Below are 19,803 nucleotides of genomic sequence, written 5' to 3'. Positions count from 1 at the left end.
CTCAAACACTTTCTTCCACAGAGAACTCTCTTATTTACACAAATACAGGAAGCATAAGCCTTTTTCACATCTCTCCGATGCTGATGAATCTATGTATTCCTCTCAATCTTTTCCCTCCCTTTCTCCTTTCTCCCTCCCTCCCTCCCCTTTCCTGTGCTGACTTTGCTAATTAGTAGCAATCCAGGAGGTGAGTTTTCCTCAGTGTTTTTATATCCCCACAGTGGCATGCCCACTGTTTCCTTTTTTGCATTTAGCATGAAGGCTGCAGCTAGCCAACTAAAACAATATTAATACCATGAAATGAATCACGACCTATAATGTAATCATGTGCATGCTCAGCAAACATGTATAACTCTTCCTATTAGCCAGGTACAATGACGGTAGGTATGACTATAAAAACATTTAAGACGCTGTTACTAGTGTTCCCAGGACTCCATAACAAAGTACCACAAACTCGGTGGATGATACAACAGGTGTTTATTCTTTCACAATTTGGAGTCCAGAAGTCTGAAATCAAGGTGTCAGTAGGGCCAACCTCCCTCTGAAGACCCTAGGGAAAAATCTTTCCTTGCTTCTAGTTTCTGGTAGCCCCCAAGGTGGTCTTTGGTTTGTTTTCTCCCCCATTTTTACATGACCTTCCTCCCCTATATCTCTGTGTCTTGATATGGCCTTAAGGATTTAGGGCCCAGCGTGATCTTATCTTAACTAATTGTATCTGCAAAGACCCTATTTCCAAATGAGATCACATTCTATGCTTCCCTGTAGTTGTGAATTTTGGGGAGCTGCTACCCAGGCAAGTACAGACACCAGGGACTGTTCTCCTTGGGGGTACTCCCACATATTTACTCCAACTTTAATTGGCTTAAGTTGCTCCCCTTGAGTCTACCATGGAGTGCCGGGGAGAATACCCCCTGAATTGTTGCAACGTGCGTTCCTGTCCATTCTGTGTAAGAATCACGGAATGCTTGTACTTTAGTACTGGATGCAAGCTTTGAGATAAGAGGACCTATCATCTTACAGATGAGTGAATCAGACGGAATACACACGTTCATTAGCTAGTGAGGGGCAGACCTAGCAGAACAAATGTTCCCCAATTCCTTGCTCGGTGTTCAAATCAGACTTTCACATCTATGAACATAAATAACTTCATTATGACTTTTTCTCTCTGAACTCGCTTTAGCTCTTGACTACCCCCAAGAACAATTCACAATATCGCTGCATTAATACAGCACCCTCGGAAAAACAGATGGAAAAACAGACTAATACTTCAGTATTAGTAAAAATTCTGCATGTAAGAAACATCGAGCTTTTCATAATGATGTTGTCCAAAGTTCTGATTGTAACTATGGACACCATATGTTGAGTCAGACATGATAAAAACCAATTTTAAATTGTAAATCTTGAACAATATAATGAAGGTTTTTCCCAGTAAAAGGAACAAACAAAAAAACAAGCCTGTTTCTTTATTTGTGCCCCATGAAACACTTTATTTATTCACTTCAATTCTCCATTTACACAAGTGTTGTAATAAAATATCTGTACACTACTTCTGTTACAAATATAGATAATATTTAAAGTGACTTTATATATTCTAATGTAGGAGTTTCACGCTCTAAAATGGGAATGAACACATGATAATTCCTCACCAGTTGTCTCAATAAACAGCTCCATCTGTTTCCCTTAAACTATTGTATTATAAGATGTTAATATAAGGCAATGAAATGAAGTTATGTTAATCCCCTTAATTTTTCTATCAATTTACTAATGGCACACAACCAAAATAATTACTAACACATTGCTTTTTCTCTGTCATTAAGATTAATAGTAGTTGAAAACCAACGGCACAGCACGCACGTTTAGTGCTGCATCGGTTAAAACCAGCGTTAAAGATTCTGAGCGACTTCTATGTTCCTCCATGGCGAGCACGGCTGCTTTCTAGAGAAACTACAGTCAATAGCGGGTGGCATCACCATCTTCCTTACAGAAACATGCAAATATTTTATAACAGGTCAAAAATAAAAATGAACACCAAGATTTGCATCGGATGTGTCCTTCACCCACTTGGGGACACTGCTTCATATAATCGCTATTTACTCAACCTTAGAAACCTATTTTAGGAGGAAAATATGTATGTGTGGGTATATTAAAGGTGGGGAGAGGAAATTTTTTTATAATATTCAAATATTTTAAATACTGAGAGTATTTTTAAGGATTTTTAAGGATTTCTCAACAGAGAAAAATGTTTTCTTTTCTAGTTAGAAATGGGGAGAGGAGCTGGACTGAGAAAATGAAGCATTTTTTAAAATAAAACTTGAGATTTTTTCTTCTTTATTTTATATTTTCATTCTTACCCTAATTTACTAAAGCCATTTCTCTTAGGTTCGCTTTATAATTATTTTTTTCTTTCTCTACTAACCAGTTCGGCACACCATAATTTCTGCACGTGTGACTATAAAATGTCAGACATCTTTACAAAGAAAGACTGGATTTACCGATACACACAGTCCTTCCCTTTGAGTTTATGTTCACAAAACTTAAGGAGAAAGGAAAAATGATGCCAGGTTGCAAGGAAATCACTCCCACATGAGAAAAACAAACTTAAGTGGCATTTTCCCCCTGGAGTTCTGAAGAGCCTGATGAAGACGGCATGGGGAAAGTCATCTGCAAGACCAGTTCCATTCCCTTCACAGTGTGGGATGGGAGAGGGGGTTGAGTTGGCCCCACTCTGCAGAAAATTCAGGAGAGAACCATCAAGGTGACAGTTCCTTTCGTCCGCTTGAGGATGGCAACAGCTTCTTCGTGGGTCACCCCTTCCAGACTCTGCCCATTGACAGCAATGATCTGATCACCCCTTTTGAGACGCCCGTCTTCCGAGGCTGCTCCCTGCAATTATAAAGTAGGCTTGTTTGCTTCTCAAAAAATGCTGCCTCGCAGCTACACAACAGAAAAAGATCTGAACAAGAATGTAAATTGCTCTGCATGTACACACACATTGCTCCCGGTGCTCCCCGGGTGCTCCACAGCCATTAAGCAATGATGAACAGACACAGAGGAGGTCTTGCTCCTAAATGGTTTAGCACCGAGATTCCAATTTCAGAGAGAATTCAGCAGTCAATAGATTAGCTGGATGGTTTTTGGCTGTTTGGCGCAGCAGTTGGTGGGAACTCAAATTAATAAAGAATATTTGGGAATTTGCCTAGCAAGAACGATTTCATAGGATCCAGGGATTTTTATCCTGTAAAGGAGGCCTACAGAAGAAGACAAAGGACTAGACAGGAACAAAAGCAGTTCTACAGGACAAGGGCGTGAGGCCATGGAACCTGAAGGTCTGCAGAAGCATGAAGCCCACACGCACGTTGACAAGGGCAGGGCAGGACACGAGTCCTATGGAGTCTAACTGTAATTCTTTCTGTGGCTTTGAATAGGCTGCTCGAGCTGCTTGTGCTTTACTTCCCCAGGGTGTGTGGAGTCTTCATATTTCTTATGGGCCTTAAATGATTCAGATTAAACACAGACATGGCTGTGTGAAAAAGAATCCCATCTTAAGGCATGCTTATAGTAGGCAATTATGCAATTAAATATAAGATTAAAAATATGGAAAAGTTAATGAGGAATCCATAATGATGAAATTCTTAAAATATGTTCTAACTAGCATGCCTTAAATAAATTGTTCCAAGGCTGAGGAAAAGGACTGCATGACTCTTCTATTCACTGACAAATGCTGTTTGTATTTTTGGACATACCAATGGCTTTTAAAAAAATCTCATAAATTAAGCCTATAACTAGGTTGCTGTAGATACAGCACTTTGAGTTGGTTAAAAATAATAATTCTTTTTCAAAATAATGGAATAAAACCGCCATAGGTAGGTACTTTACAGGACAACAGAGCTAATCTAAAGCCCTGAATCAAACTGTTTAACAGGTCGGTGCAAGGTTTGTCTGCTCCTTTGCACTGCGAAATCTTGAGATTCCAGATTTTCTCCTGCAGGAAATTATGTCCAATTTTGGAGCTCCTGAAAAAATGTCTTAAGAACGTATTAACAATAATTGTACGGGTTTGAATTATTTTAACAGCTTCACCAATGCTGCAGTAAGTTTATTCTTATTCTAAACCTCCTTAAAATAGAATACTTACTGTATCATTACAACTAAATGCAGTTTTCTAAAAAACTGAATTCCGTGATTGCAAATAGCTGCTTTACTGCAGTGACAGAGTTTTTGCATATTTCGCAAGTTTTTCAGTTGTCATTTTTCTATTTTACTCAATAAAATTTAACTGCAAAATAAAGGCCCTATTATTTAATCTGTGTAACTGTTTTATGTATTTTTCTGTGTCTATTTCATATTTCACAACCAAAAACATCACAAAGGAAAAGAAATGCCAGCACTCTACAGCGTACATATTTAAAATGTCCCATTTTCAAAAGACATTCAATCATAGGCAACCTGTTTTCAAAGGACAAAAAATCAGGCCTTACTGTCTAACTAAAGTTCATTAATATTTTTATTGCATATTGTCAAGAGTTCCTATGGAATTTCAATTTGAGCCTATTTTCCTTTAAACATAACTAAACCTCAAATTGGACAAAAATATTTAATGACCTGTTCCTGAAGGGAGTTCCAACAGAAAATGATCAACTGCTAACCATTTGGCGTTACCTCAGGCCATAAACTAATAAGCCAGCTGCTGACCACTACTAATGAATGTTTAGGGGGAAGGGGGGGGGTTAAAATGTGCAAGCTTACCTTCGCAAATACTGTTTTAACATAAATGGGTAAATCTCCATGAGGGCTGCCATACCCTCCTACTATACTGAAGCCTAAGCCATCTGGTCCTCGGTCTAGTGTAATAGATTTACACTGAGGAGGTCTACAGTAAAGGGAAGAAAGAAAAAAGAGGTTTTCGATTTTTAAAATAAAATCTTAAGTTATGGATTATCTGACATCCCCCTAGAACCACCATAAATCTCCGTGCCACTGACAATGAGTATATATATTATGGGTATTTTGGGGATGCTTGAACTGTCCATGCATGCTGTGCTCAGTATTTTAAATTTACATAATCCAACGAAATCCTACTTAACACCCCACTTCCATTACTCATTTACAGTTCCCCTAAACTAACGTGTTCACATGTTCTCATTGTACACATGCACATTCTTTTCCCAGGTTATTTAAAGGAAGAAGGCTACAGCACAGAGGTCTACCACGGAGTAAGTCACAAATATCAGGACTCCCAAGCTCAGAGAATGCATTACTAGCAATGTAAAGCCTGCATCAAATCATTTAAAAATTCTCATATGTTCCTCTCTTCCCCTCTCCTTATGATCTAACTCTTTTGTACTCAAGTGTTGGGGAACTGTGAATTTTTTAACCAAAAGGATGATTTAGTAAATGAGTTGGCAATATTGGAATTTCAAAAGGATAGGTTTGATCTGTTCCATGTCACACAGGGTAGTGACATCAAGACTAAAATGTCCCCCAAAAAACTCAGAGCCCAAACCGTGGGAAGGGTAGTGGCACGCTATCTGTCTCTACTTGATAGATGAAATCCATGCCATAATTATTTAGCAGTTTAGAAACACTTGGTTTTCGTATCTCATACCTCGTCTCCTGTTTCTTCATCTTTATCTGAGTGGTAGGGACACAGAAACCACAATATATGCACTCACCCTAAATCATCCTGAAATATACTGCTTGACGTCAGCCCAGTGAAAGAAAGACTAGAACTGGCCGGCTCCTGCTGATGACCTGTGACCACACTCACGTCTCCTCCAGCAGCCACCTGTGCACGGGAGAAACAGAAAAACACATGTTCGTGTGGCTAGGGAGACATCAGTAATTTTCCTTCAAAAATAGCATTTGGATTAAAACATGTGCTTTATTGTCCACTTAATTATTTCTGTTAACCTGATATACAACCAAAGAGAAATTTCACAAGGTCCAGAGGCCTCTTCAACTGATAGGAAAAATCTTTTAGTAATTCAATTCTACAAAGTTCTTTGATGTTTTTCAAACATGGTGTCATATTTAATTATTTTTTAAAGAACTTCAGAATACACAGCCACTCATACCACTTAACATTCTAGCAATTAATCATTTACTGCTAAGAGCTTATATTTTTTCCCCTTTAGATATAAAGTATGAAACAATAAACGCATTGGGATAAAATGTTTCATACATATTTTCCTGGAACTCTGAATGTAATCATTTATGGTCACGGGAAATAGTCAATAAAATAATATCAGGAGATTTAAGCACTTTTACTGCTTTAATGCTTAAAGCTCCTGTGTCCTCAAGCCACCCATATTGTGAAGAGTGCTTGGATACGACTCTTACCTGCATTTCAATGGAGCCAGGGGCATTTTTCAGTAAGTTAACTGCCTGGGTGTGAGTCATCCCCTCAGTGGAAGTGCCACAGATAGTGACAATCCGGTCCCCAACCTGCAAGGGAGACAAGAAATCAGCCATCTGCTGAAGCAGCCAGGACAGTGGGACCCTGAGACCTGAACAATCATCTCCTTCCCCACCCGGCACATCGTGCACACACTGCTCTCAGCAACTGAAACACAACCAAGGAAACCAATCATTTCAAGAAGGAGCCACGATAAAAAGAAGCTGTCCATGATGACTGAATTCTGTAGTCTCCGGGGGAAGGCGGAAAATCACTCTTCCCTTCTCTTCATGTCTCCTGGGTAAGATACTGCTTCTTATTAAAGAATAAAATACCCTATCTCATTTAGCAACCAGCGTTTCCTCGGATGTTATTATTACACATGTTAGCTGTGACGCTGTCAGCTGTGACTCGAGGCCAAGTCTGGCCCACGGCTTGTTTTTGTTGACAAAGTTTGGATGGAAGACAGCCCTGCTTATTCACTGCTTTCACAGGGCAGGGCTGAGTCGTCGCCACAGAGACCTGCTTGTCCTACAAAGACCTAAGTATTCACCATCAGTCCCGCACAGAAAAGTTTCCTGCTACGTGCTACAATCCATTTTTAAGTGCCAGTCAGTCACAAGTTCAGGTATCAAAGGAGATTGAGCCATTTCTAGTTTGGGGACTACACTAAGAGGTGGTTATGTTTTGAGACCCTTTGTGACGCATGAGGCCACACAGATTTTACTTCATCGAGACTTGAACGGAATATTCACACGATCCCAGAACTGCACGGTTAGCATAGACAGGGCTCTATCTTAGCGTAATCCCTCAGCTTTGATTTTGTATAGTTTGACCACGTTTGTCAACCTAAGTCATATTTATATTAAGCTTTTGCAAAATGGATGATCGATTGCAACATAAATGATAGTTTTCAATTTAATGATGTTAAATTGGCATTTGAGCCAATGACACACGTAAGGAGAAAATTTCGTCTCATACTGGTGTTCTGGAACGTTTTAATTTCTTTCACAGAGTTGCAGACAAGTAAAAAATACTAAGAAACTACAGTAGACCTTCCCCCTTCACCATTTCATTTACTTGTCAATTTGCATACAACAGCAAATTCTCCTCTCCATTTTCTTCACTTTTACTCAAAGCAAGCCCTGCGGTGCTCAGATTAGTGGATTTAAAAGCAGATACAGACATTTAAAACTGGCTGCAACAAGTGGCAAGATTCACAGGGTTTATAAAAACTGCTGGATTTGCGAGGGCTGCCAGGGTTATTAGTAGAACTTACTCTGAGTTTCTGGGTCTGAGCTGCAACTCCATTTGGGTGCATCATTGCAATAAATATAGGAACATCCCCAAGCGGGCTGCCCACTCCTCCAGCAATGCTGATTCCCAGTGAGTCAGTAGGCCCCTGCCATGCAAAAGATTAAAATACTTCAGTCGGTGTGGTATTTTAAATTGATGTTTGGTTTCTTTGGCCCCATGTTCTACAGTTAACTCAGGTCTTCGAGGTGTGAGGAAAATGAAGCCCAAGAAAACCGCATTACTTCATTTGACACAGGTCCTTAGTGTGACTTAGGAAAATAAGCATCTGTGCAGGAAATAAAAGAAATCAAAACACATTAAATAAAAATCATGCTGTAGGGAGTGATGAAAAGCGGGTACACTGATGAAGTGAAAGACCCCAATTTTGGAATCAGAGAGATGTGTATTCAAAGCCAGGAAGCCACATTTACAAATGTTGGGACCTGACCAAGTTCAGCCCTCTTAATGAGTCACTAGGCCTTCACTGAGAAAACAGAGATGAGAGGGGGCGTCACAGAGGGCTGCAGAAGGTGTTACACGTGACGGCGATAGCGTGACGCTCGGCAGACAGCAAAGGCTCAATAACCTGTCAGCTTTTATGTTCTCTTGTGTGCACGGCTGTCAAGGGAGTCGGTCTCACGAGAATAAGGAGTGTCTGTGGAAGGCAGAGGCTTGCTTCTCAGTGAGAAGTGAGAGGTAGGGCAACACTTTGTGTGGGGTTGGGTGGATGCCATTTTTGGTAATTTAGGATACGCCAACAATGATTTTTCATACGAGGTCCTGTGACCAGGAAATTCAGTAAAGACTACTGTGGTATTACCACTGTATACAACACATAATTTTTCTGATGGTTTGGTAAAATCATGAGAGAGCTGACAGGAAAATACACATGGAGATGCCTTTGAGGTCAACAGAGTTTATGCTGTTTTCTCTTCCCCAAGTTACCTTTTTTATTTCAACTGTTCTTAATCCCTGTATTTCAGATGCCACTGTAAAGTGAAAAAAATATGGTTATTAAAATATTTTTTTGTTCAATTAAATTTTAGTCAGTGCCTGAAGCTGGAATAGGACTCAATGAGATACACTAGTTTTGGGGGGTTTTTTTTGAAAGAGGGTGCTCAAAGTTGCCAGTACACACGATTTAATCTGTCTCACGTAGGGAATCTTTATTTTTCCAGTTGGAAAAACGTGCACACCATCCCATTTCTTCCTTCTTATTCTAATCGTTGATTATATAACTGCATAATCCACTTTGAATGAGTCAAGGACAGAACAGTCTTTGGATAGAAAGACACATGTGCACAGCTGAGAAAAATAAAGTCATGGACACATTAAAAGGAATTCATGGACTTAAGTGGCTAAATTTCTAGAATATTAGTCACATTGCAAACAGAGATTGCCATATGGTTAGTTCTTCAATTTGAACAACTTTCAACCAATGCTCCAAGCCAAAAAACCCTCTGCATCATGATTTCATGTAATTAAAACACAGGAGGATCACACTAATTTTCTCAATCAAAATTTTTGCAGTCTTCATGGAAAAAGAAGGCTTCACTTAATGGCATCTTCTGAATTACTGGTGTTAGATTAAACAGAAAAAGGAAATAAAAATCAAGCACACCAGTCTGCTTAGTAAGAACGAATTACAGAATCCTGATTCTAATGTTTAGTATATCTTACAGAAGAAACAACAAATGGAAAAACTGCCAAACAACAAAGAGGCAGCTTCATATTGTTCAGAATTCTTGCTGATACACATTTTGCACCCATAGTAGGATATGAAATGATGTGGGGAAAGACAGCTCAGAGGTAAACTGAGACAGGGGAATCAATCAGTTTGGTTACCAAAATTCAAACTAGTAAATCATGCTGAAAATACCAAACCAATCTTACATGCATTCTTCTTCAAGCTACTTTCCAGGGACTCGGAGGTACTGGATCCAGAAAGTGGAAAAGTGAATGATGACAGGCTGCCTTCACTCATCTACAAATACACAACCATTGTTTTAGGAAGTCTTGAAGTAATAATATCCCCTAAATACCACGTATTTCAGAATTCAATTCTTTTAATGCACCTAGAGAGAAATATCTGTGAAGCAACAGTTAAGCAACAGAGGCATTTGATAACTGGAAATCTAATGATTTTTTTTTCTTTTTATGGAATGATTTGGCTAGTGACATAAATTAAAGCTAAAAGAATGGATGAGACTGATTCCAACCAACTTAATTTTAGTGGATTTTCATAGTTTGATTCAAGCTAAACTTAAGCGGATGCTGTGTATAGACTGGGGCTTATGAATAAACTGTAAAATTAGGGCCAGTCAACAGGAAATGAATGGTAGTCTTGAAGGGGTGAGGAAGGGGTCTCTAAGGGCAGCCTGCTGAAGACACAAGTGAGGAGAGGGGCGTGTCAGCAACCCTGAACAGACATGGTGGTGAGGTTCATACACAGTGGTGAGAAGCTTCTACAGTTCACCTTACATGGGGTTTTCTCAGTTGAATACTGATACATGTTTGTTATAAAATACTTTAAAAATGTATCATCTTGGTAGGCTTTATATATATTAATTGGTTAACTTGTGCAATTATGGAAAAAGGAAAGAACAGTTGAAATGAAGTTCCTGAGAATGACTTGCAAACCACTCAAGAGCTCCACCTCGTTCACCTGTCCACGCTCACCCGCTGCTCTTTGCCTGCTCTGCCGACCTGCCAGAGGCCTGGGCTGCGTGCGGATCACCGGCAGGGCCACTCCGGAGTTGCTCTGGCTTGCGGATGCCTCACCCTGACGAACCCCACAGCTACCCACCTGGCTGCTTTGAGAAGGCCTCCGCTCTGAATGGAATGGACCGGCTTTGATTCTTCCAACTTCCAAGGTCACTGTGCCTAGGGAACACTACAGGAGTGGTTGTTTTAGGAAAATGTTTAAGTAAGATGCTATAATCATCTTCAGGAGTACACATATACTCTTTAGGATTTGGTTTTTGAAAGGCATCCTCCTTTTGGATTTCCATAGTCAAGGATACCTCCAGTCCTTTGTGGGAAGAGGCTTTTCTAAAACATAAAAAAGAGTAACAACAAGCAGCAGCAGCAGCCAGCATCTGCCTCATGACCTCATGGTTTACATGGAGACTGTGCCGAGGAAAAGAGAAACTGAGAATCGAGCAACGGTCTCATGAAACATGGTTTAGATAGGCCCAATGTACTAAATAACTCAGGCCTTAAAAAACAAAACAGAGGGGCGCCTGGGTGGCTCAGTCGTTAAGCGTCTGCCTTCGGCTCAGGGCATGATCCCGGCGTTCTGGGATCGAGTCCCATGTCAGGCTCCTCCACTGGGAGCCTGCTTCTTCCTCTCCCACTCCCCCTGCTTGTGTTCCCTCTCTCACTGCCTGTCTCTCTCTCTCTCTGTCAAATAAATAAAATCTTAAAAAAAATAAATATAAAAATAAATATAAAAATAAAAAATAAAAAACAAAACAGAAACAATAAGACAACCATGACCACAACAACTGGGCAAACTCACTATTGCCTCCTGACCAGACCTATTACACAATACTGCAATAAGCCATATTGCTATCAACATAGGAATTGAAGACAACTTCCCTGTGACCTTTGATGCAAAAAATACTATATTGTCTAAGGTGAGAGCACAATGAGGTATTTTGAGATCCTGGGTTTTTGGAGTTAGACATACAGGTGTAAATCCTACTACGTGATTTACTAGCTGTGGGGCCTTAATGGATGTTCACCTTGAAAAGCCTTTTATTTGACATTTAATAATAGAAAATGCACAGTATAACAAAGAGCTATTATAGATTTATTATTTAGAAATATATCACCAAAATATGGCATCTTACTTGGAAATGTTGTCTTATTTGAGATAACATTTTAAATAAAGAGGATTCGGTGCTTCTTTGACCGCGGTAGCCCACTTAGTGCCCCCTCCTTCTTCCATCCTATTGCACAGAGTCCTTGCTGCATTTGCCTTTACCTTTAGCAAAGCAGCCACAGCCTCCTGGGTGGCGTTACGGACGTCTTCTCCATTCACCGTTAATATCTGGTCTCCCTGCACCAGTCTTCCATCAGCATCGGCAATCCCTCCTTTGACGATGTCTGACACAAATACTCCGGTATCATTTCTGTAAACATAATTTGGAATTTCACCTCTTTCCTGAGAAGTTTCTCTAATCTGCTTCCTCAAATAAAGTCACTGTCCCCTTTTCCTCTGCTGCCACAGCTCCCTTTGTTGCAAGAACATATTTAATTCTTAATGACCAAATTGTGAGTTTTTTGAGGTCAGGAACCATGTCTTATTGAACTTCGTTCCCCAGAACTTAATGTATTCCCTGGCACACAGAAGGTGCTCAAGAAATACAAAACAGGGGTACCTGGGTGGCTCAGTCAGTTAAGCATCTGCCTTCAGCTCAGGTCATGATCCCAGGGTCCTGGGATCAAGTCCCACATCCGGCTCCCTGCTAAGTGGGGAGCCTACTTCTCCCTCTGCCCTTCACTCCACTCATGCTCTTGTGCTCTCTCCCTCTCTCTCAAATAAATAAAATCTTTATTTAAAAAAAAATACCAGTTTTTTTGTCTAATATCCTTAAGATCCCCCAAAATACTAACTTAAAAAGTTCAGAAGTGAAGTCTTTTGATGCTCCGTTACTGAGTGGGCTGACAACAGCTATGCACAGAACATTAGCAGCTGATGAAGATTCAACTACTGCTAATATTCTTTAAAAGAAATGAAACACAATCATTTCTGAAAGATCATGAGGTTTGTCCTCTTCAGTTGTACCTTTTCCCAACAATACTTAATCCCAGGCCTTTCCCTGGCTTCTTTTGTAGCTCGACGGTGAGGGTGTCATACACATCTTCCTCTTTGTACGGGGCCTCATCTCTGTAGAGCGTCAGGCGCACTCTTTGTGGTGTCTGTCTCAGGACATTGATTGCTTCATCATGTGTGGCCTTTCTCAAGTCAATTCCATTCACCTGCACGGAAATGGGACACTGTGAGGAGCCAGGTGAGTCAAATAAAGAAAGAGCAATGAGGAAGTGAAAGAAACAGAGAAAGAAACAGAGACCGCTCTCCCCAGAGCAGTTGATCTCTGTTAATTATAAAGGTATTCTGTACCTCTAAAATCTGGTCTCCAGCCCAGAGTCTTCCATCTTTACAAGCTGCTCCTTCTTCATAAACTTCATGGATAATAATGGCACCCTAAGGGCCCAAACAAAACATACCCAAGCTCTAGCCTGTCTCACCAGGACTGGTGAGCAGAGATGAAGTCAAAACACACTGTACTTTTAAAGACAATGCGAAGGGTTATCTACTCACTGGATCCATAGGGAGTCATATCAAAATTCAAAGAAAAGTGTAATGCAATTTTAGCTACAAGGCTCAAAGAAGTTTACATATCTTTGTAATGACAGGGACGTTTAGAGAAAAAAATTATGAAACATGTAAATCATACATACGTATATATAATAGGTATACATCACCTTTCCTATCTGCAAATATAGATACACATCACTTTTCCTAGCCACAGATGCAATAATTACATTTTAAAAGACTTTTGACATTTAGAAAATTTTGTCTATGATTATCCAGTTTTTCAGACTCCTCTCAATATGGGCCCAACCCAAACATATCCAGTCAGTAAAAAGGCAATTAAAATGTGGCAAAGACCAGAAAACTAATAGAAATATTTTGAACCTAAAGGTCACAATCACAAGTGTAACTATCTTATTGAGTCAATATTCACTTACTCAAAATAAAAGTCCCAGTACCCAATTTTTGGTATTTGCTCTACGAATTAAAATAACAACGAACGATGCATTTTTCTAAGCCTTTATGTTTCATTTAATAAAATGGATAGAACGCTCCCCGACAGAGATCTCTCAGGGGTCCCTGGAGGGGCTGCCTGCATGTCTGAATCGTCTTAGGGAGTGTCCTCACCAGCAGAGTGTCCGACCCTCCAACAATGCTCAGGCCCAGTCCTGTTCGCCCTTTGGAAATCTCAATTGTTGTTTCGCAGCCTGGGATAATGGGGCAGGTTGCAGGATCAGAAGCAAAGATCGCTGGTGTTGATGACCTGCTTGTGCCTGAAAATAAATTTAAGATGAAATGAAATACAAATACAAATTGATCAGATGGCATATATAACAAACTCACCCCCCTGGTTGTCTGTGCGGGATGGAGGAGAAAAAGAGCCCAAGACTTCAGATTTACCTTCATCTTTTAGTTATACTTTAAAAATCATCATTAACTTAGGGTGGTGGGTACAAAGTTACTTTTTGCACTACGGTGTATTTTCTAAATCGCTAGGGATGATATGTATAAAGGAACAAGAGCAGAGAGTTGAACTGGACCTCCAGTTTCATGCTGATACTCTACACTTCACTAGAGCCAAAAAAACTTCTTATGAAATTATGATTTGTACAACTCAGAACTGAGGTATGTGGTGGTCATCTAAAAACACATTCTGGGAAGACCACAAAACACAAAGCACATCAGCACATCAGTAATTCTGCTCATGATGCCAGCATTTCAGGGCTTTTTATGTTTTGGTTTTCCTTTTCTTATCTTAGAGCATCTCTTCTCATGTAATCAAATCTGTGCACATATGCAACTGGATTTAATAGCTGAGTTTATAAAACGTCGAGGGAGACTCACATGCAGTTTCTTTCTTTGCATGTCTCCCTTCATGTTTTATAAACTCAGATATTAAATCCTGGTGTGTATGTGCTCAGGACTGAAGAGAAGAGAATAGATTATGAGAGAACAAGGAGAGTATAATTTCACACGTTGTTTTATGATAGTCTTCATATCATGTTTTGTGATATACCAAAGAGCATACAGCACACGTCATGTTTTGAAAAAGCTGAGACGCTTGGTAGAGTAGCTTTAGGCAAGAGGCTCTCTTTTTGGGAAATCAGAGACAGACTAATTCTTGCTCCTGAAATGGTAAGAGCAGGTGTAAGATATTTTCTTTTATGTTACGTTTTCATTTAGCATTTCACATTTTTATAGAAACTGCTATTTTGGGACGAACACAAAATCGAAAAAGGAGACAACTTTCTTAAAACCTTCTAACGTATCAGTGAATTACCCAGTCTTTCTAAATAAAGGATTACTTTCATCAGATATGTATTACTTTAAGACTTTTTTGTCTAACTATATTACATATGTTTTAAACTGCTGTTTCCTTAAAAACCTGTCAAAAGAACTTAATGTTTCAGTTTGGAGGCCAAGAGATTTTCTTCTCCCATCGCAGAAAAAGCCTATGTGTTTAAGTACTTTTTTCAAAGCTTGAAAGTTACTGTCTTATTAAACACTAGTGTAATTTTTGTCAAAAAGTAACTTAAAGGAATAATTTGCCTCACTTTGCTCGGCTGATATTTTAATGATAAATGCAAGTCTCATCAACATACAACCATTTCATCTATTTTGACAGGATCTATTACACCTAAGTGACAGAACTCAGATCAATTACGCTTACCATAGCAATGACTACTATTTCTAAGAGTTTCTTGTAATGCCAGGAACTGTTGATTCCACCCGTAAAATGGCATCACTGTATCCATTTTACAGATTAGAATACTGAGGCTTTAGAGAAGTGAAATTACTTGCTTAATATGAAAAAGGAATATTCAACATGATGTTATGCTTCACTAGTCAAATACCCGGAATCACAGGTACCTTCAGCAAAAGACCTTGGAGAGCAAAGAGTACTACTCCGCTGAGGCTCCGAGTGGGTGGGTGGGTTCCCTAAGGGCCAACAGCTGGCTAATTTGCAGCACAAAGATCCCCTGCCTAACAGTCCATGATCTTTCTTCAGGAGCCCCTCTCTTTATACCATCTTTTCACCAAAATGTTCCCTGACGATGGCCTTCAAACAGTGAGTTACATACAGGCAGGCTCCCAAGGAGGGACCTGCTGCTGGAGAGTTTGAGTGTGTCACAGGCAGGAATCACAAGAGACTGGCCCTTACTTGGGATGGACTCTGGTTCCGGGGAGCCGGAAGACGGGGCCGTAGGAGACAAGGAGCTGCTCTTCTGTTCTCCACTGGCCGTACCAGCCGCTGAAGCCACAGCCTGGGGGTCATGATTCTCAGCACGAATGCTAAGTTTCACTGTTGTCTTTGCTGTTTTCAAAAGGCTAATAAACTGGCAGGGTGTTGATGTGGCAGGGAAACACAATTCAAAAGCAGATTAGTAGACTTATACCAGTAAGTCACTGTTACAGTTGGAATCCCTTTCCTTGTCAGAACTTGAGGGGTCAAGAAAAAACGGTTGTCGTTTCTTTCTAGTTTCTCAGTTGCCTGATATTGATTAAGGCCAAAGTTAATGTCTATTGTAAGTCTAGTTGTGACCATGTTCTTCTTTATATAAGTATAGGGTTTTCAATTTTTGACATTTTTAATTAATCTCATCTGTTTCTCTGGATCCCTACAAACTTAGAAGATATATGGGGTATTTTTCCCACTTCCTGATTCTACTAGGATTTTAAACAGCTTCCACAGACACTTTTAATAAAATGGCAACACTCATGTTAAAAGCAGGGTAAGGAAAACTATGCAACAGAAGAGTCAAGCCTAATGGTAAGTTAGAACATAGACATATGGATTAAAGGGTTCAACCTACACAATTATTAAAGCTGAATTTAAAAAAATGGTTTAAGCTTCTTGCTGGCCAATGTAGAAATAAAAACATTTGCACACCAAATCTCAAGAGAAACACAGCTTTTTTCTTGCACTTATCTATGAAATGCCTCAAGTGAGATGACTAGTAAGTATTTTGAGGACAAGAAAACTCACAAATAACTGTTTAACCCCAATGAAACTAATGCATTTAATGACTGAGTCTGATTATAAAACAACAAAGTGGATATTTATTGGAGCAAATATTCATAAAAATTCCTTTGGTCTTAACACTAAGTTGACCTTTGTTCAGAAGTTGCAAGTTTTTCTAAGGGAAAATGGAAATGATATTTATCAGAAATGCCCACTGAACATTGGATTTTCTAGACAATAGAAAATACCTTAATATCATTTGACTGGGAAGTAGAAAACAGAAATTGAAGAGCTTCCAAACAATCTCTTCTATTCCTTAATGATATCTGTCTAATATCACGTCTAGTATTGATAGCTACATGGTTCCAATTCCCTATGACCACACACACACACACACACACACACACACACACACACACATGCTGGCCATGCCCACATATGGATTTACAGTGTTATTTGCTTCCTTTGGGAAACATACCTTTTCAACAGGATAGCCAACAACGACTTCATCATCTATAGCCAAAATCTGATCTCCAACTTTGAGCCGTCCATCCTAAATGGAAACATGTTAAGATTCGGGATGACTTTATAGAAGTAATTCCCTTCTCCACCACTTTATGACAGCAAGAAAGCCTCACCTTGGCTGCCACCCCGTGCTCGGTTAGACTCTTTATGATGACTCCACTGAGTGTATCCTCCTCACTGATGGCAATGCCCAAACCCCCTTGATCCTAGAGAAACAGTAACAACTTAGAAAATTTATCCAAAGGAAAATGGCCATAGGTTATATGGCCAAAGGTTATATGGCCATAGGCCAAAGGTTATATGGCCATAACTTCTGAACACTATCTTCTACCCAAGGGCTAAAAAATGGATTAAAACTATTCTGAAGTTCATTAACAGAAATCTCATCTTAAGCAAACTTTCAAACTTTTTAATGGAAATAAATTCTCTTCTATCAAATATTCAAATGTATTCATTCCTCCCATATAGTGTATTTACCATATATATCCAGTTACACATCTCTAGTAACTTTAGCAAAATATCCAGAGAACAAAATGCATTCAATAACTCAATGAATGTACAACATTTGCCAATGTAGTATTGTGAACTGGCTGACGGAATAAGTCATTTCAAACCAAATCAAAGCATCCTGCTTCCTCTTTCTGGCCTACAGCTAAGCAATAACAACCTCAAATGGCCCCTTCATCTCGCCCTTCTTTTAAGCAGACAGACTACAATTACTTCTGCATGCTCTGTCCTTTCTGGGGCTGAATACCCAGCGTTGTTTCCCCAGACACTGGTGTTTTGATCTGGTGCAGAGTGAAAACACTCTTAACGCTGAGGCCAAAGACATGCACTGAAAACCTGCCAAGCCTAGAGAGCCATACATATTTTGTCTATATTTTCCACATTTTCTTTTATCAAGACCAAATGTTCAATAGTATTGGCTTTTGTGTTTCTTTAATGTTTACATTAATGAAATTAAAATAGGGTTTTGAGTATTTTCATTCTGGTCAGAGCTAGCAACCATTTTCATTACAGTTTCTACTCAGGGAAATGGAAAGCAAAAGAGAGAAAAAGGAAATTTTGCCATGATTTCTATGAAATGTATACATGAGAGACACGCTTGCCATCGGGCATTTAGGATCATGACTATGACAAGGTAAGGCTGCACCATCGTTTTACAGATTATCAACATCGTGGCTTTTCTGAGGTAGATTATTCATGTTTGATGATTTTCAGACTGTCATTGTGCACCTCTCTCTACCCCGATCTCTTTCCAGAGAATCAGTCACATGTGTAAGGCAGAGAAAACTGCACTTTTAGGGTGAGCAGAGCCTGGTTCTCATTTACTTCCTATCTAGCTGTACGAATTTGGATACACCACATAAAATGTCTAAATCTCAATTTTCTTATCTAAAAAAGGAGTAATAATGCAGCTGACCCTTGAACAATGTGGGGGTTCAGGTGTGGATCCTCCTCTGCACAGTTGAAAATCCATGCACAACTTCCAACTCCTCAAAAACTGAACTATGTATAGCCTTGTTGACTGAAAGTGTTATCGATAACAAACAGCTGAGTAACACGTTTTGTATGTTATATAGATTATCTACAGTATTCTTCGAATGAAGCTAGAGAAAAGAAAATGTAAAGAAAATCATAAGGAAGAGAAAATACATTTGCAGTCCTATACTGTATTTATCAAAAATCCCCACATAGAAGTGCACCCATGCAGTTCAAACCATGCTGTTCTTGCCCAACCATGAGACTGCTGTGGGGATCAGGTGTAGTAAGAAAGGGATTGGAAACCTGATGTACTATATACAGTGTTGTTATTACACATGCATTCCTTCTACTTACTACCCTACACGATATAATCAAATATACTTCAGATACATTTTGCAAACTTGCCAGGATTTTGACACCCTGAATCCCGATCTAGTTGGTAAAAGAATCAGGTTTAATGAATAGGAAGGTGAATGTGCTACCAAAAAGACAAAATCCCAGTGCCAACGCCAAATATGTCTAATGTAGCTAAACACTCTATTTGGGATTTTCTATACCAATGGTCTTTCCTATTACCATAAAGAAATATTTGTTTCAATAAGTAACACTATTATTGCCTATTCACTTATCTGTAGTCAGGACAGTACTTCAGGGGTCCAGAGGGCATTTGCTAGTTGTTTACTTAACACCGTTATCATCTTATTCCTTCATGCAAGCTCACAGATTTTTGTCAGAATATCCAGGCCCCTCCCCCTGCTGCCTCGAACAACAGACAGGAGCATGCTCTCGCTCTTGCTCATTCTCTCTTTGTCTATGTTTTGGGTGGTGATTTTATTTATTATTATTATTTTTTAAAGATTTTATTTATTTATTTGACAGAGATAGAGACAGCCAGCAAGAGAGGGAACACAAGCAGGGGGAGTGGGAGAGGAAGAAGCAGGCTCATAGCGGAGGAGCCTGATGTGGGGCTCGATCCCAGAACGCCGGGATCATGCCCTGAGCCGAAGGCAGACGCTTAACCACTGTGCCACCCAGGCGCCCCTTGGGTGGTGATTTTAAAATATGCTCACAGACTCAGAGAGGAAATGGGGCTTCCTATCAGTAGTCATTCAAGTCAACCATCCTGGATGTGGACCTTCTGGCCCCGGTCAAGCCGTGCCATGACTGCAGCCCTAGCTGGCAGCTGGGCAAACTGTACAAGACACTGACCAGACCATCCAGCTGAATGGCTCCCAAAGCCCTGACCCACAGAAACAGAGATCATAAATGTCTGTTGGTTTAATATTCTACATTTTGTGGTGATTTGTTATGTAACAG

The 19,803-nt window shown here is 39.7% G+C and overlaps 1 protein-coding gene across 15 annotated transcripts in view; it reads right to left on the bottom strand.

The window, feature by feature from the left end:
* Positions 1-1,443: 1,443 nt before the first annotated feature.
* MPDZ (multiple PDZ domain crumbs cell polarity complex component) overlaps positions 1,444-19,803 on the bottom strand; it is a 167,969-nt gene continuing 149,609 nt past the window's right edge. For 14 of the 15 annotated variants that reach the window (XM_087869635.1, XM_087869640.1, XM_087869641.1 and 11 more), the window contains 15 exons: positions 17,115-17,207; positions 16,955-17,029; positions 15,676-15,850; positions 13,641-13,786; positions 12,819-12,902; positions 12,483-12,676; positions 11,679-11,826; positions 10,497-10,583; positions 9,584-9,674; positions 8,636-8,679; positions 7,674-7,796; positions 6,340-6,444; positions 5,673-5,785; positions 4,747-4,870; positions 1,444-2,883 (listed from right to left, as the gene is read on the bottom strand). In XM_087869635.1, the coding sequence (XP_087725761.1) occupies positions 2,737-2,883; positions 4,747-4,870; positions 5,673-5,785; positions 6,340-6,444; positions 7,674-7,796; positions 8,636-8,679; positions 9,584-9,674; positions 10,497-10,583; positions 11,679-11,826; positions 12,483-12,676; positions 12,819-12,902; positions 13,641-13,786; positions 15,676-15,850; positions 16,955-17,029; positions 17,115-17,207 (1,749 nt within the window). In that variant the 3' untranslated portion in view covers positions 1,444-2,736. The remainder of the gene's footprint in view (positions 2,884-4,746; positions 4,871-5,672; positions 5,786-6,339; positions 6,445-7,673; positions 7,797-8,635; positions 8,680-9,583; positions 9,675-10,496; positions 10,584-11,678; positions 11,827-12,482; positions 12,677-12,818; positions 12,903-13,640; positions 13,787-15,675; positions 15,851-16,954; positions 17,030-17,114; positions 17,208-19,803) is intronic. The other variant, XM_087869639.1, reaches the window with a different exon arrangement.

The sequence above is a fragment of the Ursus americanus genome, chromosome 18 (assembly GCF_024610735.1).
Source record: "Ursus americanus isolate L20-20 chromosome 18, mUrsAme1.1.p, whole genome shotgun sequence".
NCBI classification, from domain to species: domain Eukaryota; kingdom Metazoa; phylum Chordata; class Mammalia; order Carnivora; family Ursidae; genus Ursus; species Ursus americanus.
Note: the sequence above shows the minus strand (reverse complement) of the source record. Positions and strands in the feature narration are given on the sequence as shown.